This window comes from Melanaphis sacchari, unplaced genomic scaffold (genome assembly GCF_002803265.2).
Source record: "Melanaphis sacchari strain LSU unplaced genomic scaffold, SCAv2.0 Contig60_pilon_pilon, whole genome shotgun sequence".
NCBI classification, from domain to species: Eukaryota; Metazoa; Arthropoda; class Insecta; order Hemiptera; family Aphididae; genus Melanaphis; species Melanaphis sacchari.
Window position 1 is genome coordinate 1 of NW_020271429.1, and position 27,538 is coordinate 27,538.

At 28.6% G+C, this 27,538-nt stretch overlaps 4 protein-coding genes and 1 non-coding gene across 7 annotated transcripts in view; 2 read left to right on the forward strand and 3 right to left on the reverse strand.

The window, feature by feature from the left end:
• Positions 1-5,040: 5,040 nt before the first annotated feature.
• LOC112600124 lies at positions 5,041-5,249 on the reverse strand. The gene has a single exon (XR_003114988.1). It is a non-coding gene; the product is annotated as a small nucleolar RNA U3 (small nucleolar RNA).
• A 2,521-nt stretch (positions 5,250-7,770) lies between these two features.
• LOC112600107 (39S ribosomal protein L16, mitochondrial) lies at positions 7,771-9,105 on the reverse strand. The gene is made up of 6 exons (XM_025347271.1): positions 8,958-9,105; positions 8,801-8,872; positions 8,569-8,729; positions 8,306-8,437; positions 8,130-8,240; positions 7,771-7,986 (listed from the first exon to the last, which is right to left on the reverse strand). Exons 1-6 carry the CDS (start codon positions 9,001-9,003, stop codon positions 7,771-7,773), a joined length of 738 nt encoding a protein of 245 aa, XP_025203056.1. The 5' UTR covers positions 9,004-9,105.
• A 141-nt stretch (positions 9,106-9,246) lies between these two features.
• LOC112600106 (pre-mRNA-splicing factor SYF1) lies at positions 9,247-12,098 on the forward strand. Its single transcript, XM_025347270.1, has 2 exons — positions 9,247-9,394; positions 9,473-12,098. The coding sequence occupies exon 2, from the start codon at positions 9,478-9,480 to the stop codon at positions 12,046-12,048; it is 2,571 nt and encodes an 856-aa protein (XP_025203055.1). The 5' UTR covers positions 9,247-9,394; positions 9,473-9,477; the 3' UTR covers positions 12,049-12,098.
• A 1,494-nt stretch (positions 12,099-13,592) lies between these two features.
• Positions 13,593-17,557, forward strand: LOC112600095 (RPII140-upstream gene protein). Its single transcript, XM_025347258.1, has 7 exons — positions 13,593-13,808; positions 13,888-14,053; positions 14,306-14,394; positions 16,090-16,223; positions 16,579-16,693; positions 16,751-16,881; positions 17,263-17,557. The coding sequence occupies exons 1-6, from the start codon at positions 13,657-13,659 to the stop codon at positions 16,857-16,859; spliced, it is 765 nt and encodes a 254-aa protein (XP_025203043.1). The 5' UTR covers positions 13,593-13,656; the 3' UTR covers positions 16,860-16,881; positions 17,263-17,557.
• A 915-nt stretch (positions 17,558-18,472) lies between these two features.
• Positions 18,473-27,538, reverse strand: part of LOC112600077 (laccase-2-like) — a 36,308-nt gene continuing 27,242 nt past the window's right edge. For 2 of the 3 annotated variants that reach the window (XM_025347225.1, XM_025347226.1), the window contains exons 3-10: positions 25,538-25,982; positions 21,541-22,017; positions 20,179-20,302; positions 19,845-20,059; positions 19,557-19,749; positions 19,269-19,481; positions 18,965-19,183; positions 18,501-18,877 (exon numbers count right to left, since the gene is read on the reverse strand). In XM_025347225.1, the coding sequence (XP_025203010.1) occupies positions 18,501-18,877; positions 18,965-19,183; positions 19,269-19,481; positions 19,557-19,749; positions 19,845-20,059; positions 20,179-20,302; positions 21,541-22,017; positions 25,538-25,867 (2,148 nt within the window). In that variant the 5' untranslated portion in view covers positions 25,868-25,982. Of the gene's footprint in view, positions 18,878-18,964; positions 19,184-19,268; positions 19,482-19,556; positions 19,750-19,844; positions 20,060-20,178; positions 20,303-21,540; positions 22,018-25,537; positions 25,983-27,538 lie in introns of those variants that run through there. The other variant, XM_025347227.1, reaches the window with a different exon arrangement.

Consider the following 27,538-nt stretch of genomic DNA (forward strand, 5'->3'; position numbering starts at 1 on the left):
TGGTATGCTTCGTTCAGTTACGTATTCTTGCCGCCTACCACAGACCTCCACCCATACTTTCGGATCCACTGCGTATCCGATAGATACATCTTTTGCGCACGCGCATATCACATACGTGAGCTGCATTATCGGTTATCACCACGAACTAAGATATACAGGACTGGAAACGACAAATATCTCAGGGAACCCAATTGACTAACGAAAAGTACACATCGTTCTTGGCGTACTCTACCAGCCAATTAGTTTACTACTCATTTTAATTTTAATCGTAGTATACATTTTGACATTTGATAAAAATTATAAATAAATTAAAAAAATCTAATATTTTTGTACTATAGTAGGTATATTTTAATATTTATGAAACTGTAAGTTTAGAACATTTTTTCTTCTTAACATTCACTTTTGCAACATTTTTATTAACTATTTGTGTATACTGCCGCATTTGCATGGTAATGTAGTATGACAAAATTGAAGTTAATGTATCACATTTGTGTTGACTACAAGGCCACTTAATGCTATTTAAGGAGTCTGAAAAAAAATCATTAACCGTCAAATTAAATGCATCGCTGTAATCACAAAATTTAGAAAATGATTTTTCAATTTCTGTAATTAAAGAAAATAAAATCTTATTTGGGTAAGTTAATGCTCCTCTTGATTTTAAATTTGTCAGTACTGATTCCGGCCTATCACAAAAATCTGTTGTGCCTGAAAAATTATTAACTTTTTTAATATTTACTTTAAATTTAGATTGATCAGTTTCAAAGTGTTCCTATGTAGATATAAATTATACTTACCAACTATTGCCTTCTGACAGACCTTGCAATTTATATGCTTCATGAAGTACCTTGTTATGTATCCACATATATAATTTAAAACACAGGTTTCTGTGTCAACTTTAAAATAATTATGATCATTATTATCAAATACATCTTCTACTTCTAAACCTACTGTCACATAGGAATCTAGTGTTTTACGTAAGTGCTCAATTTTTTTTTTTTTCTGTGATGTCATTAGTATTAAAAATGGTTTTTAAATCACTAATAGTAATTTTGGGAGTTTCCAAACTTAAAATTGAACAATTTCCACTTTTTGGAGGTTTCAGTATGGAATAGACAGCCAACATTTTGTATACTTGAAGGAAAGTTGGTGTACACGGTTGATCATTTGGACCTATTGCTTGCCTCACAGTACCAAAAAATTGCTATGTAATTAAAAAAAAAACAATAATATTTTATTATAAATTTAATTATTAGATAAGTAGATAAATATATTAATTGTATAAAATATTTTAAATGATACCTCTTGTCTGAATAATTCCCTCCTAAATATTTCTGTGTGGCATTGTAAATTAGATACTTATTAATATTTTGAGTACTTTGAGAAATAAGATTCTCATGTACAAATACTGTAGGTATTGCCCCTTTCTTTAAGCCCGGTTTCACCCTTTGACCAATAAACTGTGTATAATTTAAATAGCAAAGTTACAAAACTAAATATATCTACATAATATTATATCTACTTAATGTTGGTCTACCATCTACGATACTCACACTGCTGCAGATATCACTTGGCACAGAGTATGATGTTAAAAAATCATCACTAGTGAAATGTTCTGAGCAAACATATTTTAAAGGTGTTTTTTGATTATTCACCTTAATTACAGCAGTATTCCAAACTAATTTTAAATCATTTGGTACTTTATGTAAAGATGTTTTTGGATTTTTTTTTCTGCTAGTACATCCAACCACAGAACATACACGCATTTTGTAATTCAAATGTATAATATATATTCAATTTAAAATACCAAATAACAAAATAGTTCTCAAATTATTAACTAAAATTTACATTTTTGCAAATTATCATAACTAGGGCACTATAGAACTTGTTATAATATGTTATATTATATGTTCTATAGAGCATAGAGCCTTACCATAACTAAATAGATCTACTTAGTCATGCAAATTACTATAAATATACATAAATTGAGCGGCAAATTAAAAAAGGAACTTAGTGATTTGGTACATTTAGTTGTATTATAGATGGCGCTTGAGATCGATGTGTACGATTAGCTAGACAATTGTGGACCCATCTCCCGCACTCCGCCGATCATGACGTTTCCAGTCCTGTATATCTTAGTTCGTGGTTATCACATATGTTTTTATTAGTTATCAAATAAAATGTTATCAGTTAATAGTTGTCATTTATTGTGCACGCGCACACGACAACATGCATAGCGTAGGTACTCTTTAGTCTTTATTATTTCTTCACCGTATACTTAGAGTACTCGGACGTATATTATAAAAATAAAAATTTTAACAACGCATCGGTCCCTCTTACACTTGGGAAAATAATATACAAAAATGTATATTAAGTATAGAAAACCTATTGGCAACAATTGAAAACCCATTGACACTGTAATGGCGTTAGCATTGATACCCAATGAATGTATTGATAGTCGTTGAGACATCTGCCAAACATAAATATGTATAGAAAAACTAATAGTAACAATATTAGTAAAATAACAATTTCTATCGATTCTTTATAGAGTAGATTTCTGCTAACACGGAAATGTATAGAAATCTCAATTGGCGCTAAAATTTGCTAATAGTTTTCTTTGTCTATATCGCTTATACGAAAAAAGCTCTTATTGATTAAAAATCCATTATTTTTGTGTATTTCAAACTTGAATAACTTTTTTGGTAGTTCCAATATCGAAAAAATAAAAACGATATTTCACAGCAAAATTTTTTTTCTTAATTATGACTGTAGCCTCCTCGGTTCTTTCTCGCGCGAAACAGTTTTTTCGTAAAGATTTCAATGTTATTAAATATTTTTGGCTGTAATGAGCTGTTGCCTACAATCAGTACGTACAATCGTTGCGACATCGAAATATCGAATATGATTTTCCCCTCCACGATAAACTAAAATTATATTTGTATCGGCAATCAACGTTTCCGCACACGTAATAATTTCCACGAATATTTTAGATATTATGAAATAATTTCATTTTGGTGACTATTACAATATGTAATTGCTGGATAATTCTGAAACTTAAGTACACACCGATACTATTATAATATCATATAGGTACTCGTATAATACAAATATAAGCACATTTCAGATTTTCTATAATTCCTATAATATACCTAGACACCTACTATGCGCAAGCCCTATTCAGCAAATTACTTTTAGTTGAATGTTTGTTAAGTGAACAATGTTGATTCATCAAAACTTGCCAAATGAATTTTAGTCGTTGTTTTTTAACTGTTCTAATAAAATTTCATAAAAGTGTATTGTTTTAATGTGCCATTTTTATGTACCTAATTTATTTTTTACGTTAACGTATTTAAATGTTTGGTTACTACTGACTAATATTTATGATGTCACCAAAAAAAAATACGTTCAAAAAATCGATCTACTAGAAAGAAAGCAGTTATTAAGTGCATGAAAAATATAAAACTTAAAAAAACGTAAGTATGACATTTTAATTAATAATAATCCGTCTTATAACTTATTTCAGTACCTATACCTTCGTTAGACTTATATATCTGCTACAAAAACAATTTTTTTTTTTTTATTAGTGAGGCGATATGGATATATTTTTTTAAATTTGCCATAAATAAATATAAAAACTACGAACTATTTATTATATATATTATGTAGGATACGTGATACGTTTTAGTGTTTTATGAATAATTTTTATTTGTTCCAAAACATTTCACATTTTTTAAATTATTCTAACTTATTAACAAAAAACTATTATTTTTATCAGTCGGTATACTAAATGATGTAGAAGTTTCAAACATAATTGAAAATTGCACTAAAGCTGTATGTACAAGTGTCGTTGAAACTGATCAGACCTTAACAAGTTCATTTTCATCGGAGTCAGAAGAAGAAAATGTCGGCAATGAAAAATCAACACTAGAAGAATGTTCAATTGTATATTTTTCAGGATACCTGGTAAAACATTACATTGACCATTTTAAATGTACAATTTATATGTCTACTATATTAACGACAGAAGAAATCAACGAATCTAATCAAATGTTAACTATGCACAAAACGTTTTCGCATATTGATATTTTTAAATAGTAACGACTAAAAAACCCCGTCACTTTTTATAATTAATATTTGTAAAATAGCTTTACAGGTATTTGAATCTTTGTTTGAGACCATACAAAGTGAAAGTGGAATAGTAAAAAAAATAATGAAAATAATGGTTGAAAAATTGGAGAAAAAAATATCAAGTTGAAACAATTGCAATATAAAGAACATATTATTTATATTATCAAAACTATTATTCACTATTCGAATTTATAAATGTAAATGGCCGAAAGAAAAATGTATGCAAAAGCCTTGTAATTTTATGAAACAACAACCAAAATTGAGAATACTACAAAACAAATAATTAATTGTAATATATTATGATGTTAAAAGTGTTTTAATATTTATTTATGTTTTCATGACAATATTAGTATATTTGGCATCTATAAAATGAGTGGGGAAATGTTTGTGTTGTAATAATTCAGCTAGTTAACCTTACAACTTCCCGAGTATTGCAGATTAACATCGACAATAATTAATATTATTTATATGCCCATACTATATTATTATGTTAAATGATAATAATAATTAATGAAAACTCCTAAATCAATACCCATCGTCTTGGAATACATAGAGCACAAACCATACAATTATTAGTTATTAAATACACGAAAAACTATGTGTTTATTGTTTATTTTTATTCAATCAACACCCGAGTTGGACCAACTCTTTTTATTATTATTATTCTAATTATAACTTATTCGTAATCATTTTAAAAATCGATCATTCCTCTTCATTAAGTCGTCTTAGAACATGGAATATGATTAACAAATATTATAACATCGTCGGACACAATATGAACATACACAATCATTTAGGAGTTAGAGTCAAGTAATATATTCAACCACAATGAGGTTTCTGGAGATTTCAATATAAGAAAAGACAATAATAACACCACTCATATTATTCTCATCATATTTCAGTAATAAAAAGTGAACCACTCAGACTGTCCACGTACCTCCTAGCTCAAGAGCTAGTTGCGATCATCGTCGCTGAATGGTCCACCGTCGGGAACGGTAGACCATCAGCCGCCTCACGCTCCGATACATGGACTAAGTCTCATCATCGTGGCCAATGACGACTCCAGATTTGCACCTGGAGGGGACGATGCATACTACAGAAATGATCCTGTGAAGTATGATCTTAAATTTATCGATGCACATCTACCGGTATTTATACAAAACGCAGTCCGATAAAACTTAGTAGACTCGTCGCTGTGAACACTAAGTTATTGCGTCGCGGTACCGTATTCGCATAACCAGAGCGATGGTTCGCATGCGCTTTCGGGTTCGATGCTTTTCCGAGCTTTTCTCCGTACCGGGAAAACGTTTCGTCGTATGGGAAATCGCCGATGCACCGCGTTCTATTGCACACGTCTTAGTGAATGTACCTCGGCAGAGCTATCTACCGTTGTTTATTTGGCACTTCGCTTACGAGTTGTCGATCGGTTTAACGAGAATTTACACCGGTAGATCTCGCTGCCATTGCCAAAAACTCTTGTACCAGCGCCTATCGCGTTTGAACCGTTTTGACAACACCGAGTTTGATTATTTCAAAAATGTCAATCAATAGCTTCAAAATAAGCGAAATATTTTAATTTTTTAAAAGCCAACTAATTTAAAGAAAGTACCAATTTAAGCATTTTTTTTATTTTCTACATTTTAATTTTTTTATGTACATTAATATTTATCAGGACTTTTTACTGTGAACGATGAACGTTGAGCTCCTGCACAAGAGTTACGACTTACAAGTGTTCTTATAATCTACTTATATTAATTTGTGAAAGGTATTTAATACCTTATTACCATATTTTTCTACAGTAACATTACAACACATTCCCAAAATAGGTACCATTGTTCATTTTCACCATTTTTATCGTAATTATTGTCGAAATATATTTTATTACAATGTTCGTGTTAATATGTTAATGTTACACATTATTATATTATTATTTTATTCGTCATAGATAATGTCCGTTGAATTTGGCATATTCGTTAAAATTTCATCAAAATACATATTGTAAACAAGCAAAGTTCTTAAGTAACTGATTCGGTTTAAAATATTAATACATACAAATATTACATAAATACATATCTGCAGGGACGGATTAGAATTTTGGACCTGTCCCGGAAAATAATCGACGGTTAAGTATGAACTCTTAGTATTTTTTATGAAAGAAAAAGATTTTTCACACCACATTTCAGTAGGAGGTGTTGACATAGTGTGTATATTTGTATATTCTCCAAAGTTCCAAAGAGTATGAAGCAACAAATAATTTAGCCAGATTTTCCTGTAATTAGTTTAATTTATTCCAATTTTTTGTAAAATACATTCATTTATTTTTTAGATTTAATCTAAAGTAGGTGTACCATCTTCAATATGTGTTGTTTCATCCCCATTCCCCATTAACAATATCATTATTTTAAAATTAAATTTATAATTATTTTATTATTATCTATAATTCTTAAAAGTATCAGTTAATTATCGCAAAAAAATAAACAATTTTTAACAATTAATTCAGTAATTATAAATATTGTAATACAATATTATATAGGTAGCATATATTTTGTTATTACATAAATAAAATACCTATTGTCTTATGGGTTTAGAAAAATTTTCTGTGACCGTTTCGCCACAAAGAAAACCTCGATATAAAATATCAATTATATATGTTTCATTTAATATTAATTTACAATAATACTAAGATTATGACATTTTCTCAAACCTCACAACCCGATTATGCCGTATGTCCCTAATTGACACACTTTGTGAAACATTAATTTTAATATGTTATTTAATTTAAATCAAGAATATTTTATAACCTCACACTGGAATTTACAGCTTTAATTTTTGTCGTTGCTCGTTAGTACCTATGATATTATTTTTGGTGATCCATTGATCGTGGTATCATATAGATCACTACACAATACTTATATTGATATTTTGTCATTTTTATAGCACATTAAACATTTTATGATATTTAAAGAAATAATATCATGCAAACCAGTAACCAAGAAATTCACTCATCAATGGTCTCCATTAGTTATAAGTAGGGCTAGGATTTATATGCAATAGTATATTTTTTTTGCAACTTTTGATTATTGCTTTTGTAAGTAATGCTCATGAGTCATCTCATCATGAGATAAACAATGGTGATTTTATTTTGCATATTTTTGCATACTTAAGAAAAAATGCATATCTTATGGTATATTTTGTAACTAGACGTTTTTATCATACGACAGTATGTATTGACACTGTTCAAAAATACCTATTGAAGGTATACCTATTTTAAGGTTTAATGAAAGACCGTCCAGTTTAGAAAATTTAAAACACCATGTAATTGTTTTGTGTAATACATTCTAGTAGCGTGAATAGTTTAAAATATTATTTAATTAATTTTAAAATATATAATTTTTTAAAAATATATATATCATATTTAATATTAATTGTATATTTTTAAAAAGCCAAATGCTTATTTTACAATTTTATTTACTGTATAAATCCTAGCCCTAATTATAAGTTATAATAGCTGTAAATTCATATAATACAAAGGATTAAATAATAACAGGTAACTATTCAAATTTAATACAAATTATTTTATTCAAACAAACAAAAATTATAAATTTAAGTTTTAACTATTTAGGCTTATTATTAACACATAGTATTTTATACATATTTTCCAAAATATAAATGATCAATTCTTTTAATTTTTCGTTGTAAATCATCCATATTGTTTTTAATTAAATACTCCATTGTATATTTATTTTGATTATTTTCAGTTTGCCATTTTTCTTTGGCTAAATCCCATTCTAAAATTTCTTGACTAATAGCTTTGGCTTTAAATGGAAGTTTAGCAGATATTTTACTTAAAATATCTTTTACCTATAATAATATATTAAGTTGCTAATTAATAACTAATTTAGATAATTAAAGAAATAATATAATAATATTATAGACAATGAAGGTTTCGACAAAAATAAATACTATTTAATGTTTAAAACAGGTTATTGATCAACCACACAAACCTCTTGATATTCACAATGGCCCGCAATTTCAATAATAATCCTGCCTGATTTAATTGGAGTTACATAATGATCTATGCTACCTTTGCCACCTCCCATTCTCTGCCCTTGGCCCTGCAAAATTCATTTGCACATGTTTTTAATTTGTTTGTATTCTAAAACGTATATGTATAATTTACCTTTTTAGTGACAGCTTGCCATGGTGAATCAATTCTCCAAATAGCAAACATTCTGGACCAGTCTAATTTTCTTAGTAAGCCCATACGAATAACTTCAAAGTGTATAAACCTCATTCGTCCTCCACCAGTTGCCTATAGAAATAATTAAATTAAATATATAAGTACAATTAATTTTTAACTTTATAAGTAAAATGTACTTGATTTAGTTACATTTAAATCATAATGTTTACTACTAAGGAATAAATTCAATTTAAAAAACTTACTTGTATACCATACTGTTTATGTATAAGTTTATTGTGAACTGTTTCAGGCCCTCTCATCAAACCCAACATTCTATGCATTTTTGGAGGCCTCATTTGACTATTACTATAATTTGGTACCCTATCGATGTAATGGAGTTTAGGCCTTTCTGGCATCTGAATATCTGAAACAAGTGTAGGTATACAGTATACACAACAAGTCTATTATTATTGAGAAATCTCCCTTATTTCTTACGATCATATAGAATTGGAGGTTTAAAATTCTTAATGCCTCGAACATTATTGATTTGTGGTAGTAGAGCAGTACCTAAAACATAGATATTGAATGTTTAAACATCACAATTCACAATAATTCAATGTTTATATTTTTAAATACATTTTTTCATACTTACAAGACAATTGGTTTGTCGTAAACCTTAACATTTTATGTAAGGTCATTTTCCCAAGTTGACTATAATAGAAAAATCGAAAACGTTTAGAAACAATAGAAACTGAAAATCAAGACTGTACAATTAATTATCTTAACATTTTCAACTTGATCAAAAATATTTTTTTAATTTTACTGATAAGGTCTGCAGTCGGCATTGGGCATTATCGTTTTCAAAACGTTCCTCACTTCTAGTATAAAAACAAGTGTGGTTAAAAACGTAACAGAACGTTATCAATCGTGTACATGCTACATGTAGATTTTTAATAAAAATTTTATAATTTAACGTTTTGGTGTTTTGGATAACATAGTATTATACTTTTTTGTGCATTTCTAGTTGTACAATTAGTTTATAGTTGTCTTTGCCGACGTTAATGCGTGACTGAAATCGGTCGATTGCTGGTAAGATAATGTTTTATGGATTTTTGTGTTGAATTTTATGAATCAATAATTACGATATGTATTTACGCCTGTTTACAGATCCAATGAAAATGGAACTCGAAAGTAACGTCAATGTGGTACGAGGAAATGTAGGTAATGGCATGTCGGATGCTGTGATATTCCAGACATACTGTCTGAACAAGAGAGATGTAGAATTTGAACAAGACATATTGAGAAATCCAAATTCAGTCAAATGTTGGATGCGGTATATAGATAATTATAAACTGGGGCCATACAAAAAAGTATGCGTACTTTATGAACGCGCCTTAAAACAACTGCCTGGAAGCTACAAACTGTGGCACAATTACTTGAAAATACGTCGCAAGTATTTAAAAACAACAGACAATCCTGACTACGAAGAAGTGAACAATGTTTATGAGCGAGCATTGGTATATATGAACAAGATGCCTCGAATTTGGATTGAGTTCTGTACATTTATGTTGAAACAACCTAAACTCACAGTTGCTCGTCGTCTCTTTGATAGGGCCCTTAGAGCCTTACCAATCACTCAACATGTCCGAATATGGCCGTTATATTTAAAATTTATAAAGGAAAGTCATGACCCAGAAGTTGCTGTTAAAATATATAGGAGATATTTAAAATTATTTCCAGAAGATTCCGAAGATTATATTGAATACTTGACCACATCTGGGCGCCTCGATGAAGCTGCTGTACGTTTGTCTGAAATTGTAAACAATGACAGTTTTGTATCAAAACATGGTAAATCTAAGCATCAACTTTGGAATGAACTATGTAATCTAATATCAAAAAATCCTTTAGAAATTAAATCATTAAATGTTGATGCAATTATTCGTAGTGGTTTAAGACGTTATACTGATCAGCTTGGTCATTTGTGGAACTCATTAGCTGATTATTACATACGTAGCGGGTTATTTGAAAGAGCAAGAGATATATATGAAGAGGCTATTCAAACTGTTACAACGGTTCGTGATTTTACTCAAGTTTATGATGCTTATGCACAATTTGAAGAATTAAGCTTACAAAAAAGAATGGAAGTTGTTCATGCTAATCAAAATAGTACTGAGAAAGATGATTGTGAAATTGATTTACGTATGGCAAGGTTGGAAAACCTGATTGAAAGACGATTACTACTTTTAAACTCAGTACTTTTAAGGCAAAATCCCCACAACGTTAAAGAATGGTTAAAACGTGTACAGCTTTATGAAGGAAATGATGTTCAGGTAATAAATACTTTTACTGAAGCTGTAGAGACAGTTGATCCTCAAAAAGCTGTTGGTAGGTTGCATACACTTTGGGTTGAGTTTGCTAAATTTTATGAAAAAGCAAAACAAATTGAAGAAGCACGTTTAGTATTTAAAAAAGCTGTTTTAGTGTCATATATTAAAGTCGAACATTTAGCCAGTGTTTGGTGTGAATGGATAGAAATGGAATTGAGAAATGAGAACTTTAATGAAGCAATGAGATTAATGCGACAAGCAACTTCCATACCTTCTCGCAAAGTAGCCTATCATGACGATACAGAAACCGTTCAAATACGATTACATAAATCATTAAAATTATGGTCCTTATATTTGGATATGGAAGAGAGTTTTGGAACGGTCAAATCAACAATGGCTTGTTATGATCGTGTTATAGATTTAAGAATTGCAACTCCACAAACTATTATTAATTACGGATTATTTTTAGAAGAAAATAACTATTTTGAAGAAATGTTTAAAGCTTATGAAAAAGGTGTAGCTTTATTCAAGTGGCCAAATGTTTTTGATATATGGAATACATATTTAACAAAATTTTTGGACCGTTATGGTGGTACAAAACTTGAACGTGCTCGTGATCTTTTTGAGGAATGTCTAGAAGGTTGCCCACCACAATTTGCCAAGTGTATTTATTTATTGTATGCTAAGCTTGAAGAAAAACATGGTTTAGGTAGACGAGCAATGGCTGTTTATGAAAGAGCCACTGAAGCTGTTCTACCTGAAGAGAAGTTTGAAATGTTTAACATTTACATTAAAAAGGCAGCAGAAATATCTGGTATACCAAAGACTAGAGAAATCTATATGAAAGCTTTGGAAGTTTTAACGAACAACAATGCTCGAACAATGTATCTAAGATTTGCTGAACTTGAAACAAAATTAGGTGAAATTGATCGAGCTCGAGCTATATATTCACATTGTAGTCAAATTTGTGACCCTAGAGTAACTGAAGAATTTTGGCAGACATGGACTTCATTTGAAGTAGCTCATGGTAATGAAGATACCCTCCGAGAAATGTTAAGAATTAAACGAAGTGTTCAAGCAATGTACAATATCCAAGTGAACATGATGTCAGCACAAATGATGTCTGTCATTTCTACTGAACCAGAAAAGAGTGATATGAAGTTATTAGAAGAAAAAGCATTAGAAACCAAAGAAAAACCATTGGAACCTATCAAATTTGTTTTGGGTAGTGAACAAGACCGTTTACCAAATGAAAAAGTAATAAATCCAGATGAAATTGAATTCAGTGATGATGAAAATGAAGTCGATGGCGACAAGGAAAATGAAGAAAACGATGAAGATATGCCTACTAAAAAAGATGTGCCTGCTGAATTATTTGGTAACTTAGGAGCATTTACTGAAAAAAATACCGAATAACTGTTTTATATATCATACTATTTCCTTTTTTTGTGTATGTAAATAGTAAATACTTATTTTTAAGAGTATAAAATGTATTTTATGTCATTTATTTTAATAAATTTTTTAAAGATCAAATTAATTATTTTTAGCATGAGATTTGTTATAATCATTATCAATAATCTATAAATATTATGTAGATTAAGCAAGATATTGGACAACAACCATTAAAACAATAGAAGCAGTAATTACTCTTTAGTTATTCAGACTGAGCATTGAAAAGCAGTTGCCACTCTTTATAACATACAGAGGTGAACTAGACCTATATTTTACAATTTATATTGTTATAAAGTAATAAGGAAAAATACAAATTGTTTAACAAAATAGTAAATAGATGGGTAGGTGTAGAAAAGACTAGTGTAAAATTGTAGAAGTACAAATAATAACGATATAAATATAAATTTACTACTTTTTTGTTAAGTTATTTACTAGTTATTATTCATGTACTCTGGTCTCTTAAGACCTATTTAAGCTTATACTTAAAAATGCTCAATACTTCAATTGTTTACCATTTAGAATGTTTTAATTGCGACACACGTAAAAAAATATATTTATAAAGACAATAATATATAAGAAATTCCTCAACATAAACCGATATAAGTTTAAAATACATCTGTTTGTGTTGATAAATTTATAGGTAAAATTCTACTCTTTAATATTTTAGTAAATACTCTATTGCAAGGGTGGCAAATATTTTTTTTTATGACTATCTACTGAAGTCTTAAAATATTTTTTCTTTAAAGAGCCATTAATATATATAAAAGTATTATTGACAACGATCAATGAGATTTATTATGGGATAGATAAATAAATAATAGTAAATTTAAAAATATTAACAAATAGATGATCAACTTAGAAATATTGTGTACAATACTGAGATTGATCATTTAATTGTCTTGTTCTAATCATGGCAAAATAATTTGTTCATGGCTCTTATGACCTGTATTAGAAATTTAATTCTTACTGAAAATATACTAAACAATAAATAAAAATTCAGTATACTATACACAAATACACAATACACATCACAGAAATATAATTTCATTTATTCTGTGTACTCATCAACAAAAAAAATTCTAGAACAAAAGATTGTGGTCCGTGAAAAATATGTAGTATAGTACACAAAACACAAAATACATGAAATGATTTGGACAACTATTTTTTGATCTATAATTTTTTTTTTTCAAAGTAAATTTAATTCCAATTATATTAAATTCCACATTTAAATATTTTTTATTTGTTCAAATTGTTTAACCACAGGTTTAACGTTTAACTACATATTTTTTCGAAAGAAATTTGAACAGTTTGATAAAATGTACCTATTTGGCCAATTTATGAATGACGATAAGCTTATCATGTGAATAATGAATATTATGTGATAACTGATAATATAATACACGAATTAAGTGTGCTTTATTTTTACACAAAAATAAAATTTATATTAAATCTATCTGTAATTTTTTATACATTTGTTTGTAATATATTGTTTTTAAATTTAAATTTTAAATAGATTTTTAATCTAAGGTTTTATCGTTTAAAGTAATTGTATAATATTAATGTATTAAAACTATGTTTTTTAGACGATTAAAACTATCCCATACACGGTGTTTTTTACCGGCGTTTTTCTTAAATAAAAATGAATACGATATAGAAGGAACAGAAGTCTTAGATGTAAAAAAAGTCGGTGGTTGGCAAGGTGTTGTGAACGCGTTTTCCCCAGAGTAGGATTAAATTTTTAATAAATTAAAATTAACTTCAATTGGACCATTTGGGATTATTAAAATTTGTATTTGTTTTCAGTGAAGATGGTAATCCATCTCCAGATGTAAGAGCTATATTATCGACAGTATGTTACAGCAGTTTGTTGGGTGGTGTGTATGGCAGTTTATCATACAGTAAACGGGCTTATGAAGATTTTTTTCAGAAAAACCAATCAACACTGTTTCAAAATCAGTTTGAAGCCAAAGTATGTGATTATAATTTATAGTTTGTACTAACAATTCTCAAATTTTTTGGTTTACACATCCCAAAAAATAAAGATACCGCGGTTCCTTTGAATAAATAATAATACAAACATTTTTATTAGTGTGTATTCTACACAATATCAATATTAACCTAGTATTTCACTTTTTAGATGCTCATAGTTTGGGTATTGCTAATATATATTATTATCTAGATCTAAACTATTGTATCAAATATGCATGAATGTTTTTTTTAGGCTAAACTCCAATCTCAAGTAACATTGGCAATGGCAAGAGGTGTCTTTAAATGGGGAACTAGAATAGCACTTTTCTGCGGTTGTTTTACGTAAGTTTTCAGTGTAAATAATATATTTTATATTTTGGATTCTAAGAGAATTAAACTTATTGTTATTATTGTAAAAAAATTCTGTGATTACCTACCTGTTTTTTTATATTTATTAAATTAATAAATCAAATGTGATTATAATCTATTTTCTAAGTATAATAAATTATGATTGCTAATAAATTTAATATCTTAATCTTAAATATATATGTATTGGCAACTATTAAAAACATCCAAAATAATAACAATGCCATTTTTTCTTTATACATATAGCATAAGATTTTTATTGATCTAAATTCAATACTATTAAATTAAAGTGTATTATTTTAGATTTTATTATGATCATTATTGTACTTCACAATGTCAAACAAATTTTGTTATCTATGTCGATAAAATGCCAAAAATCAATCATAGTGTTATGAGTAAAGTTATCTCCGGTAACATGTAAATATTTTATAAATTAAAAATTAACTTAGAACTTTTAATAAATTAAAAGAAGAATCCTAAAGAAACTTCTAATTATTAAAAATGAATAAATTTTGGAAAAATAACTGGCTTAAATTATTAAAGGATAACCTACACCTTTTTAATTTCATAAACTGTTAAACATTATAAATTATATCAATTAATTTCTGCAAACGTAAATTTTTAATAAGTTTAATTATCATTGGCTGGAAAAAATTTTGAAGGGAAGTCTGTGCTTAGTTGATTGAAAATTAACGTTAGAAAATAGATAGCAGAGTTTTGATTAAAGCAATTATCGAAAGGTTGTTTGTTTGATAAAATTAATGCATAGTATCTCGTTTTTCTTATATAATTTTTATTATTAATAGGCATACAAACTGTATTTTTTATCATTACATTACAACATAGTGTATTATTTATTATATAGTGCATTAGTAGAAAAGTAAAACTATATGCATATAATTTTGGAACAAAAAAAAAAAAAAAAAATGCTATGTTCTCTGATATCCTTTAATAATTAATATAATACATGTAGGATTCATAACGTAGATAACACTTTCCAATTTCCAATATATAACAAGGGATAGTAAAATACAAAAATATTACATATAATTATGAGTAAGCCTGTTATATCCTATACTCATTAATATGCATAAATAGAATTTTTATTTTCATTATATTACACATCTCATATTAAAGGAATAGTGTAACTTGTTAGGCACAAAAAATCACACAGTTATGTTTACCAGATAGATGCAATTACGTGTAATTACAATATGAAAGATTTAAGTGTGAGAGGAAAGTCATCCAGATTATGTGAGATATTAGGATTATTACACATAAACATGAATTCGAAGATGCATCATGTGTGTACTATTGAAAAACGGTAGTGCTCATCTCTTGACTAAGAATAGTGGGGAAAAAACCTATTTATGAGAGCCTGAAATGGGACTTTTTTAGACCTAAATCATAAAAATTAGAGCAAGTACCTTTATACCAGTTTTGTGTTAGGATTTGGTCATTTAAACTTAGAAAATCTTTTAATTAAAAGAAAAAAAAAACACTTCAAAGTATTAATGATTATTTATTTCACGACTATTGCACAAGCTCCATACACGGTTGCTTGTACATGGCCAGCTACATAATTATAATTGAAAAGTAACTTATTTGCTATTGGTATATATTATGTTATATTTGTTAACTTAAAGTGTTATTCATTATTTTTCTTTTCAGAACCGTGGTAACCGCTGTGAATGCGTACACTCAAAAAGTTACTGTATTTAGTTATGCATTAAGTGGTTTTATAGTAGGTGGAATTACAAGAATAAGTTTTGGTATGAAAGGTTTTATTGTTGGATCTACATTGGGTAAGTATTTTTAGTATAATATAACACAATACATCATGATATAAACAATTTAAATATAGATAATATAAACACATTGGACTATATATGACATTTATCTTTAGCTTTTACTTACCTATTACATAATGTTATTAATATTTTAAACAGTAAAAATATAATATAACTTGTTAATGTAGAATTCCGAAATTAGAAAAAATCTATTTTTCAATTAACTAAGTATTTATTATTTTAGTAATAAAATTGTAACTTATTATATTATTTCATTTGAAAAAGCCTGATCTATTTATTTTTAAAATTAAATTTCTTAGTTTTAAAAAATATAACAAACTTTTCCCTGATCTATTTATGTTTGTTTTAGGAGGTATTTTAGGTATCTTTGTTGGAGGTATTACTTTATTAATATTAAGATTTTCTTCTTTAACAATGGACGAAGTAAAAGAATGGCAAAGTCAAAGTCAAATTGAAAGAGATCTGTATGTATAAATATAAATCAGAAAAAAAATAGTCAATTATATTTATGTTTATTGCAGGTATTTTGTTAAGGAACAAAAAACATCTCGAATATTTGAGTATGATAATACACCTGAGCTACAAGCTCATGATAAAAGATTACAACAGTCAGAAACAGTTTCAGAATAAAGAATTGTTATTATAATTCATGGTAAACACCTATTTTATTAATATTCATTTAATAATATATGGCAATAAGCTATAAGTTAAAATATAATATACACGTGTGTATTAAATATTAATTAATATAAATAATAACTTAAACTTATTAAAGACTAACCTTAAAGCTCGTCACTTTATATTATAAAATTCAGAAATTGTGTTTATAATTATTAGGGTTGGATGCTACCTATGTATCAATGAGCATCTTGTTTTTATGGAATGTTGCATTTTCTTATTTTGATACAATAATAGTATTGATTAATCTTAATCCTTTATTTAGTGTATTCAATTACTGTAATCATTGTATATAACTAAAAACAAAAAAGTATTAATACTATTTATTAATTATGTATTATAATTACAATTTTAGAATGAAGTATATTGTCATACTTTGGGAGCACTCTGACACAGTACACGGTAACTTTTTGTTATCAGTCCTTGCCATATTGCAAAATTGATACTTCAAAAACCTTGGCGAACCTTTTATCACAGTCTAATAATTTTAATTGTATCCAATAATTGTTCAACATAAACTGTTACTTATACTACAAAATCTCAATTTTCACATACATTACTTTTAAATTAATCAACTGTTAACATGTACATATTGTTATGATTGTTAGTAATTTGTGTTGAAGTAAATAGTGTTATTATTTTAGTATATATATATGTGTAATTAAATTTTTTATTAGTGATTTGTCGAGAAATAGGAAACACCAATTATACACATCTCCATGCAACAGCCTGTCATTCAACCCCTCTGTGGGGATGCTTGAGAATATACATAAAAACTGATTTTTGTTGGGTCGTGGATAGAGTATAGTACCGAGTACTGGTTAAACTTTATATTTATCTATTGCAACATTTATAATATGAACAATTTATACTAATGCTATTTGATATTGAATAACTTAAAAAATTTAGGTTAATCAATCTATCTAAATCTATAATGTAAAAATATAAATTATGAGATACAATTTGTAGATGTTAAAATAATTAGGTACCTTCTTATCAATAAACTTACCACTATCTTCAAATAAAGGTGGAATATATGATATTACTATTCGCTTTACACTTATAATTTAATAAAACTATCCATACCTACTTTGAAAACTTGTTCAATTAAGTAAAATAAAGTCCATGATACTGAAATTGTGAATAAAACTACTTTTAATGGCAATTATTTTTTTGGTGGAATACAATCTCAACATAACTTTAATAAGTATTTACTATAGATAAGTAATCATAAAAATTAAATAAGAATCTTAAATTATAATATGTTTTTTTAAATATAATTATACATTTAAAGTCAATGTGTGTGGATTTTAGCTAGAAGATTCGTGTTATTATAATTTATAATTGTAAAAAACATTCATTGGTGATTTCATATATTGTAATCAGTACCTATATAACTTACCAACCAATTGAATAAGACATAAAGAGTAAAGACTGGCAACGATTATAAAGTAAACATTTATTTATTTATAACTATAGAATATGTACATATCACAATTCACAATAAATTTAAATACACAATTACTTACAAATATAAATTTTATAATACACATTTTAATCAACAATAAGCTTTTTATTTATTATAACTTCGCGTTATTCAATAACTAAAAAGCTTATCACAATACATAATAAAATTGAGAAATACGATGAGTTAATACTAGCAGTAGATGCTACATAAGGATGTGCGCCTCCGACGAATGGCCACCATTTGCCTAACGTGGATATCATATTCGTACGACTTTCGATATCTATGTCCGAACCATCACTGTGGTGGGATTTATTTTTTTTCACGTACATCGAATCCATGTCTTCGGGATACAACATTGACACTAATCCTTTCCCGTTATAGTTTCCACATTTCGGAAAACCCGGAGGTGACGGCGGCATGTCCCAGTCTTCACCGATTTTGAACACGGTTGCCATGCCCACTTCAACATGGAACTCGATATGACAATGAAACAACCAATAACCTATTATTAAAAACCAATTGGTATTAATAATTGTTAATTGTTGAAGTTCCCTTTTAAAGTATTATTCACATTGCATTAATGAATTACCTGGATTATCCGCTATGAAACGCAGTATTGTAAATCCACCATCTGGTACTGTCACGGTGTCTTTTAGCGGTGCAGTCCGTAGATTTCTTACAATGCGCCCATCTCTATCCATTTGTTCTATCTCTTCTACAGTAGTATGGTTTCCAACTCTTTCCATCGAAACTACTCTAAATGGATGTCCGTGCAAATGGAATGGATGATTTGCGTTGTATGTTACACCTTAAAAATTAATAAGGAAATATGTATAGTTAGGTTATAGGGCCATAGGTATAAGTTTCGTTTTTTTTTCAATATTTTTATTTACCTTTATCAATGAGAAATAGTTCAACGACTGACCCCAGAGGAACTTTAATAATATTTGTGCACTCACAAAATTCTTTAGAACAATCTTTCTTTAAATTATCACAACTCATCCAAGGTTCTATCATTTCTCTTTGAGATAACAATGGAAATGATGGAAGCTTGAAAGACATTTTGTTAATTTGTGGCGTGTAAACACGTTCAGACTTATGCGATACTATAATATATAAATATAAAAATATTTATTCATTAAACCGATTTCAAAATTTGATTAAACTATTATATTACTGACCTTGTTTGAATCCATACAACATAGGTTTATGGAAATGAGGATTATCTAAAGAATAAAAATCATATGACATAAATAACGTAACATCTGGTTTTTTTGCTAAACGAAGATCGTGTTTTGGAGGTGTAGCATCTTCCAATTCTGATACAGTAGCAGTGTCCATTAATCCCGATCCTTTATTCAGTGCATTCAATTGCTATAATTATTGTTTATTTAAATATATTAATTATCAAATATGGTTATAAAACAAAAAAGTATTGATATTATTTTCTAATTGTGCATTAAATTTACAATTCCGGAATGAAGTGTATTGTCATATGTAGGTGTGCCTTCTGGTTCTTCGTCACTAGCTCCGTCGTAGTGCAAAATTGATACTTCAAAGGCCTTGGTGAACCTTTCATCACAGTCCATTAATCCTTTAAATCGCATCCAATAATTGCCAACATTAGCTGTTGCTTCCACGATAAAATCCCAACGTTCACCAGCATAACTTACAAATGAATCGACTGTAAACATATTCATATTTATGTCATATTACTATCATTGTTATAGTATTTATATGGAAACTAATAACGTTATTATTTTGATAATTTTTTTTTTTTAGAGTAACTATATTATTATTCACCTACTACTGGTTGAACATTATATCCATCTGTTGCAATCATAGTAAACGTATGATTATCGATACTCATTGAAATCGGACAATTTAGGAATCCAGCGTTAATCAGTCTAAACCTATATCGTTTACCCTAAACAATATAAAAATATTAAAACATTTAGATAATATCGAAGTTAATTAAAATTGATTTCTATATATATATATATAGATATATGGGTACCTAACAAGTAACAATTAACAAAACCTTCACAAAGAATCGATTAACTATAAGTTAATACATATAATAACTGATAAATACTAGCTATACGCGCTAACCTTATTTTTTACGAAATATTTATTATAAATTAAATAATTAGTAATATCGACTAAACAAATAAAAAAATTAATTTTTTTTATGTCAAGTAAATAAAAAAAACTTATTTAATATGATATATATACCTAAATTTAATATTATTAGGTACCTATATTATTTATATTAAACTACCTATTTAGTCGTTTTACTTTTCACGCATAGAAATATATTTGTTATTTCCGTATTTTATGAAAAATTGAAGATTATTCAAGTCATAAAGATTGTAATAAACTAAGAAATCTGCACACATAATAAATAATAACTATTATCGCTGTTCATAGATCGCGTTATGTATAGACACGCTATGTAGATATAGTTATTACACGCCTGTTGAAATAAAATAATTTTATTCTACTCAGCTTTTTGTGAAATATGGCAAATTTTTTAAATAATTCATAAAATTTTATTATACTTTATTAAATATACATTTATTAAGAGCTAGTAGGTATCTATCTATTTTTTTGTTACAACCGTTTATCTATTGAGATTTATTTTTAACTTGCAGTGCGCATTAGATACAATTTTAGTGGAAAGAGATTGGTCTGATATTTTATACGCGATGACGAACTATGTACACTAGGCACAACACCTATTACCCCAGCGAAAAAATCACTCGGGTTTTAAAAGTTTTGAAACATGTACTCCTATTAGTGGCGCCGGCGCTATGGTTCAATCCAGGCAATAGTTTCATAGCTAATTTTAGCGCGGCGGACGTAGACACCTCGGGATTGAAATCGGTAAAATCGGTACGCTGAGAACGATCACGACTCGAGAAAGACTATTAAAAGGGGAGTTAATGAACTTCCGGTAGGTTGGGGTGGGTGGTAGATATGGGTATACCGTTGCATAGAAACATGTTACAGGTGTTTTAGATGGTGGTACGAGTATGCTACTAACTCGCAGGACTTCAGTCTATACAAGAACACGGTATAGCGCGTATTGACGATCAGGACGTCTATATTTACCCATTTTATGTATATGGCGGACGGGTATAGGTTACGTATTGAAATACTCACTCTGGTCACGTTGAACTGAGTCAGGGGCGTGCGGTAACCGCCGTCGAACACTTTGTAACGGCCGCGGCCGTTCACCAGAATGGACTCGGGCTTGTTGTCGCCCGAACCGTGGTAGTGGGCGAGGAACTTGCGGATGCCAAGCTCGTGCAGCCAGTCGGTGACCGTGATGACGTGCACGTCCACGTCGTACATGTCGCGGTGCACGTCCCGCGACTTCGGGGCCCGCACCACGAACGACCCGAACGCTCCGTCGCCCCGCTGACATCCGGAGTGCGAGTGCCAGAAGTGCGTGCCCTCGTTGTCGGCCACGTACACGTACCGGAACGAACTGTGCGGCGGCACCGGACACTGCGTCACGTACGGCACGCCGTCCATGTACGGCGAGTTGCGCTGGTGGTGCCCGTGCCAGTGGACGGACGTCGACTCCTCCATCATGGCGTTCTCAACGTCCACCATGACCGTGTCGCCCAAGCACACCTGCGGAACATCCGTCGTCAATATATTATGGGTACGGACTTTTGACATTGCGCGCGCGCACGAATTCCGGTGATGCACAAGAGACAAGCGTGTTAGGCGAGTAATCATTTTATGGTATATTTTTATGTTTTACACATGCGGTAAACGAAACGGGTAGGTATAGTGGAAACCTGACATCAGTTTCCCTTCGAATACAGTTAGTGTTCGGGCAAGCAAAATAAAAGCCATCGATTTTTGGAATGCTTTTCTTCGCTTTTCTGACTAAAATATATTTACGCTGAAACATAGCGTAATTATATAGATTTTTCGCCTTTAATTGGAATTTGGACAACTCTTTTAACACTTATGAAACAGTTCCACCCTCCCCCCCACGGGATAGAATTTAGTTGTTTTTTAAATTGCCTTTTATAATTTTATTTCATAACAATTCCGAGTGTAGAATATGCATCTTATTTATTTATTAATCTGTTTCTCGTTAGATTTTTTTAATTTTTAATTTAAGGACTTTTAAAATAAGATCTATTAAAAATGAAACATTGTATTAAATTAATCGACTTTTGAAAATTTTAATTTTAAATACTTTTATTAATTTGTTTTTATGAACTTTTATTTTAAATTATATTTAAAAATGTTAAAAATAGGTTTTTTAAGTTCATTATAACTGTTTAAATGTACTTTTTTTAAAATATATTATTAAAAAATATATTTCTTTTTAACAGCTAACAGAGCTTATTATTAGTATGGAAATCGACACTTAATATTAATATTCTTAAAACTATATTTTTGTAAATAAAAATAAAATCAATTAATATGCAATTACATAATATATGTATATCATATTGTCTAATACTAAGTAAACAATTATTTTAAAAACCATAAGGGATTCTATAATTGATGGTAGGTTGGTGTAACACAATGTATGTGTTGTATAAATAAATGGCATTAAAAATATTTGTCGTTGGTAAAAAGCGTTTTGTATTGTTTTCCTCATTTGTGGAATAGGACATTTTGTTGCCCGGAGATAATATAAGTGTAATAAATCATACCTATAGTACTCAACTCCTGTTATAGTAACCTGTCGCACTTGTCTTAAATTTCTATATTCGTTAAGTCGATAAATCGGTGTTTCGTTACCATGACTTTATTTTAATAGTCTATATGTTATATTTTATATTGCTATACTTATAATAAAAACAAGTGTACTCAAAACATACATAAATATATTTGTATAAACGTAGAACATAGGTACATGGATTTAATTACAGACATAATGTGTTGTACAAAATATTATGTTGAAATAGTTTTGCCAGTATTACTAATATTAGAGTACATAACAAAAATTAAAAATAATCACCGTTTTAGCGTCTCGATTCTCTAATTACTATTCATGTAAGTGAATATAGGTGTACTGGTATTTATTACATTATTTTATTTCGATATTTTGCCATTTAAATTATTTAAAATAATTCAATGTTGTTTCCACATTTAAACATATAAATACGTATTTAAAATTGTAATTATTAAATAAATCGTCCATGCACAAATAATAATACAGTATTACAGCATGTAATACAATGATTAACGTTAAAAAATATAGTTTTTAGTATGCATTGGTCATTTGGCCATCAGTTGCTTCTAAGAACTACTGCGCGTCTCTGTACATATAATAGAACTACTGTAGTTTGGAAATAAATTCTCGACGATACACAATTAACGCAAAACTATTAAGTATATGCTGTAGATTGGCAGTTGGGCAAAAGTTACAACGCTGTTTTAGAAAACTGGATTAAATTGTTTATTCAAATTATAATATGTAAATGACGATTTATAGTTATTACTACCGGCTATACAGGGTAATTTGCTAAGCAACAAGCGTTAAGCATGCTCAGTTTTATTTTTTTTTGATAATCAATTTATTCAAACTCTAATTTTTAGATTACTAAGATTATTTTAAGTAGACATTTTTAAAGTTAAAAATCGTATTTTAAATATTTTAGAGATTTTATTCTGCATAAGGACTAAAGAGTGTCTTATGGTGACACAAAATGATATATATTTTAAATGAGAACCTTTAAACCTTTTTTATAGGAAACAGTTAACCGAATGATTTTTTTGAAAATATTGATACGTCTAAAATAAAATTCAAACAAGTTATTAAATGTATATATTTAGTTATTTTCTGAGTTATTAAATGTATATATTTAGTATAATAATATTTAAAAATAGTTTAATAAAAATATACAATATGTAGTTTTATATTAGATAATGGATATAGTATTTTAGTGCAAGTACTCAATTTTTACAAATTTGTTCCTACGAAATTATTTATGACATATTATCATTATCTTCAGTAAGAAAAAAAAAATGATTTTATTTGAAAAAAATAATGTAATTATCGTCACAGAATATACCATAAATGATATGCAAATTATAAACAATTTAAAAATATGGTCCTTAAATATAAGGTAGTAAAATATCATATTTAAGGGTTTTTAATGAGTTTATGATATTTAAATAATGTTCTATAAAGATGCAAACATCCTTTTTTTTTAAAAATGTTTGTATGATTGTATATATTAGGAGTAAGAAATATCCTCAGTTCATACATTTTAGTAACTCAGAAACAACTCATTTATTTAGATATACCTACATACAAATTAAAAAAAAAAAATTGCTTACATACAAATGTACAGTAAATTAAGGATTTTATTACTCATGATTTAAAAAAGAAGTATTATGTATTATTATTCCACTTCTTAAATGGTAAATAAGTTTAATATATTAGTTATTGAAAGACGAAAGGTGGATGAACGTATACTCGGTGAATCATTCTATTTGTATGTAAGTATGTATAATTAAATTATGTAGGTAATATCAACGAAATGCGTAAAAACACGTTTAAAATTATTTTCCTTTACGCTATCATCTTCACATATTATAATAGTTTTAGACCGACAATATTCTTATTGTATGTTTACTCGTAGGTAAATGGAAAATTATATAATTATTTATAGCAAATATACTTGTATTTATGGTTCACGTGCTCGACATAAATATAATATAAATCTACAGACGGCCCAAGGACGTAAACGTAAACGTAAATCTTTTCTTTTATCGTTGTTTTTTCCGCCATGTGACTACGAGGTCCACGAAAAAATTCCCCATTGCTACATCATACCATTGTAAAAATTGAAAACAACGGACGACTGTCAACTACTGTAGTACACGCTGCACGTTTGGCCGCGCGAACTTACTTCGCTGTACAATTAATAGTTATACTTTTCTGCCGCTTATTGGAGGGCGCGTGCGTGAACAACACAATAAGTATGTCTCCTACATAATGATAATATCATTTCAAGTACGACGCAAGCCGGGAAAATAAGTTCAAAAGGGTGCACAATAATTGAATAATGATATTATCATTATTATAATACGCATAATATAATATACATATATATTATTTTTTGATAATTCTATAGGTTGATTTATATATTGTATTTTAATATAACATTATTATTACTTGTATGGAAGGTCCTGGCAAACTTCTATTGATAACGATAATGGGCTTTGCAACGCCGTCGGCTGGCACACAATCGGGTCTGTAACAATCGGTTATGTTGTACGGACAGTCGTAGCAAGCCTTGCTCATTGTGTAGTACCATTCCACTTTGAAACGGTACTCGCACGTTTTTGGCGGTTCGTCCACGCGACATTCTCTCTGGCAAGGATGGACGGCGTCATCGTCCTGTTCGCTTTCGTACCACGGCGACACAGCGTCCGTCAGACGCAGGATCGTGATAGTACAGCAGCAATAGTAAAATAACACGATGGCGGAGCACTGTGTTTTCATTTTTCTTCCGTTTTCATCTCATATACAAATAATTTAATGTGCAAACAATATTATATCGATAAAATGACGATGTAGGTACGCAAGTACGATAAACTCGGAACAGGATTTTATGCGTCTGAAAAGCAAACGTACATGCATATTAAAGTATACATACTATACATAAATAATTTATTTACAGTAAGTATGTAGGTAGGTTTCTATATAATATTATATAGTATTTAGTGGCACGGTCACGCGAATACTGTACTGCTGTTTCAGCGGTATCGAGAATAGTGTATTGTATTTTTATTTTGCCAATTGGAAACCGGATTTTTAAAATTTTAACCTAACTGCCGTGGAAGTTGTAGTTTCTCCCACCCCTTATAGTTTGTTACTTACTAGAACTTAAAATCACAGGTATTGGAATAAATTTCGGGGGATTTACCCTTGACTGATGTTTATTGTTTTTACAACATTTTAATAGTATTGTAATCGTTTATAGTTCATATATTTAAATATATAGCACTTAGTAGATACAATAATAAAATATCAATACGATTTTATTAACTTTAGTCTATATATTGTATTGCATACCTATTTTGTATTCTGTAATGATGCAGTATAAATTTATAGGTACATTAATTTAATATTATTATTTTAACGAAGTTTAAAATCTTTATAGACAGTGGTATGATACTTAGAAATCAGAGTTGCATATTTTCCTACATATTTTCAATTTATTTTATTAAATATAAAACTCAATGTTATTTTACGTAAGTATTTATTATGGTCGTCGCAGTCGAATTTTAATTTAATAACAACAGTGCAATGTGTATTTAATCTATATTGCGCAAATATGCTAAAACAAATCTTATCGTAAATATATTACGAGTGATAAATAAATTTGTTATACCTACACAATTGACATTTTATAATATTTTTTAGATTTTAAAAAAAATATTCGAATGCCAACTAGTTTTTCGTCTCATACTTATTAAATATTAACAATAAATTAATTTTTTCATTTGTTTTTGTGTGTATCTTGCCTATTTTAGCTACTTTAACTTCTGAGTTCTAATGATAATTGATGAGTAATACCAAAAACGACATAAAAGAACAGCAAGTAACTTGAATCAAGAGATTATCTAGTGGTAACAACCAGCAGGTGTATATTATTATAAGATGTTAAAAATAAAAGGTCCCTGCATCAAATTACTTTTAAGGTATTGAATTAATTTGTATATACTTTTAAAATATAAGCAATTATTTTATATTGATACACGCATAAAAATATTCATCTAGTTAGTTTATACGAAACGTTTATAGTAATTTTCATTTGGTACTCATTTAAATTTATTTATAGGGAATAAATTATCGACGTGTGTAAATAATAATTATACTTAACTATATACCAACTAGTTTTGCAATACAAGTTACACGGAAATCAAACTATTGTTGAAATTATTCATTATAAATATAGTGAAAACGAGGAACCATTGTAATTCTGAATATTTATTTATTTATGCATAATAAACAGGTAAAATCTCTTTTGTGAAATACAGTAAGTGTTAATGAGCAATGTTAAGATTTTAGTAACATTTTAAATTAAAATAAATTATATGACAATTAAATAAAAATTAACCATGAAAAGATAATGAACAGATACAAAATATAAATAATTAGACTAGATTT

Bases quoted from the DNA above. Each gene is read 5' to 3' on its own strand.
- LOC112600107 (XM_025347271.1), bottom strand. From the start codon at position 9,003: ATGACCTTACATAAAATGTTAAGGTTTACGACAAACCAATTGTCTT. The intron at 8,873-8,957 runs GTAAGTATGAAA...TCTATGTTTTAG, and splicing joins TACGACAAACCAATTGTCTT to GTACTGCTCTACTACCACAA. The intron at 7,987-8,129 runs GTTTGTGTGGTT...ATATTATTATAG, and splicing joins GCCATTGTGAATATCAAGAG to GTAAAAGATATTTTAAGTAA.
- LOC112600106 (XM_025347270.1), top strand. From the start codon at position 9,478: ATGAAAATGGAACTCGAAAGTAACGTCAATGTGGTACGAGGAAATGTA.
- LOC112600095 (XM_025347258.1), top strand. From the start codon at position 13,657: ATGTTTTTTAGACGATTAAAACTATCCCATACACGGTGTTTTTTACCG. The intron at 14,054-14,305 runs GTATGTGATTAT...TGTTTTTTTTAG, and splicing joins AAAATCAGTTTGAAGCCAAA to GCTAAACTCCAATCTCAAGT. The intron at 14,395-16,089 runs GTAAGTTTTCAG...TTTTCTTTTCAG, and splicing joins CTTTTCTGCGGTTGTTTTAC to AACCGTGGTAACCGCTGTGA.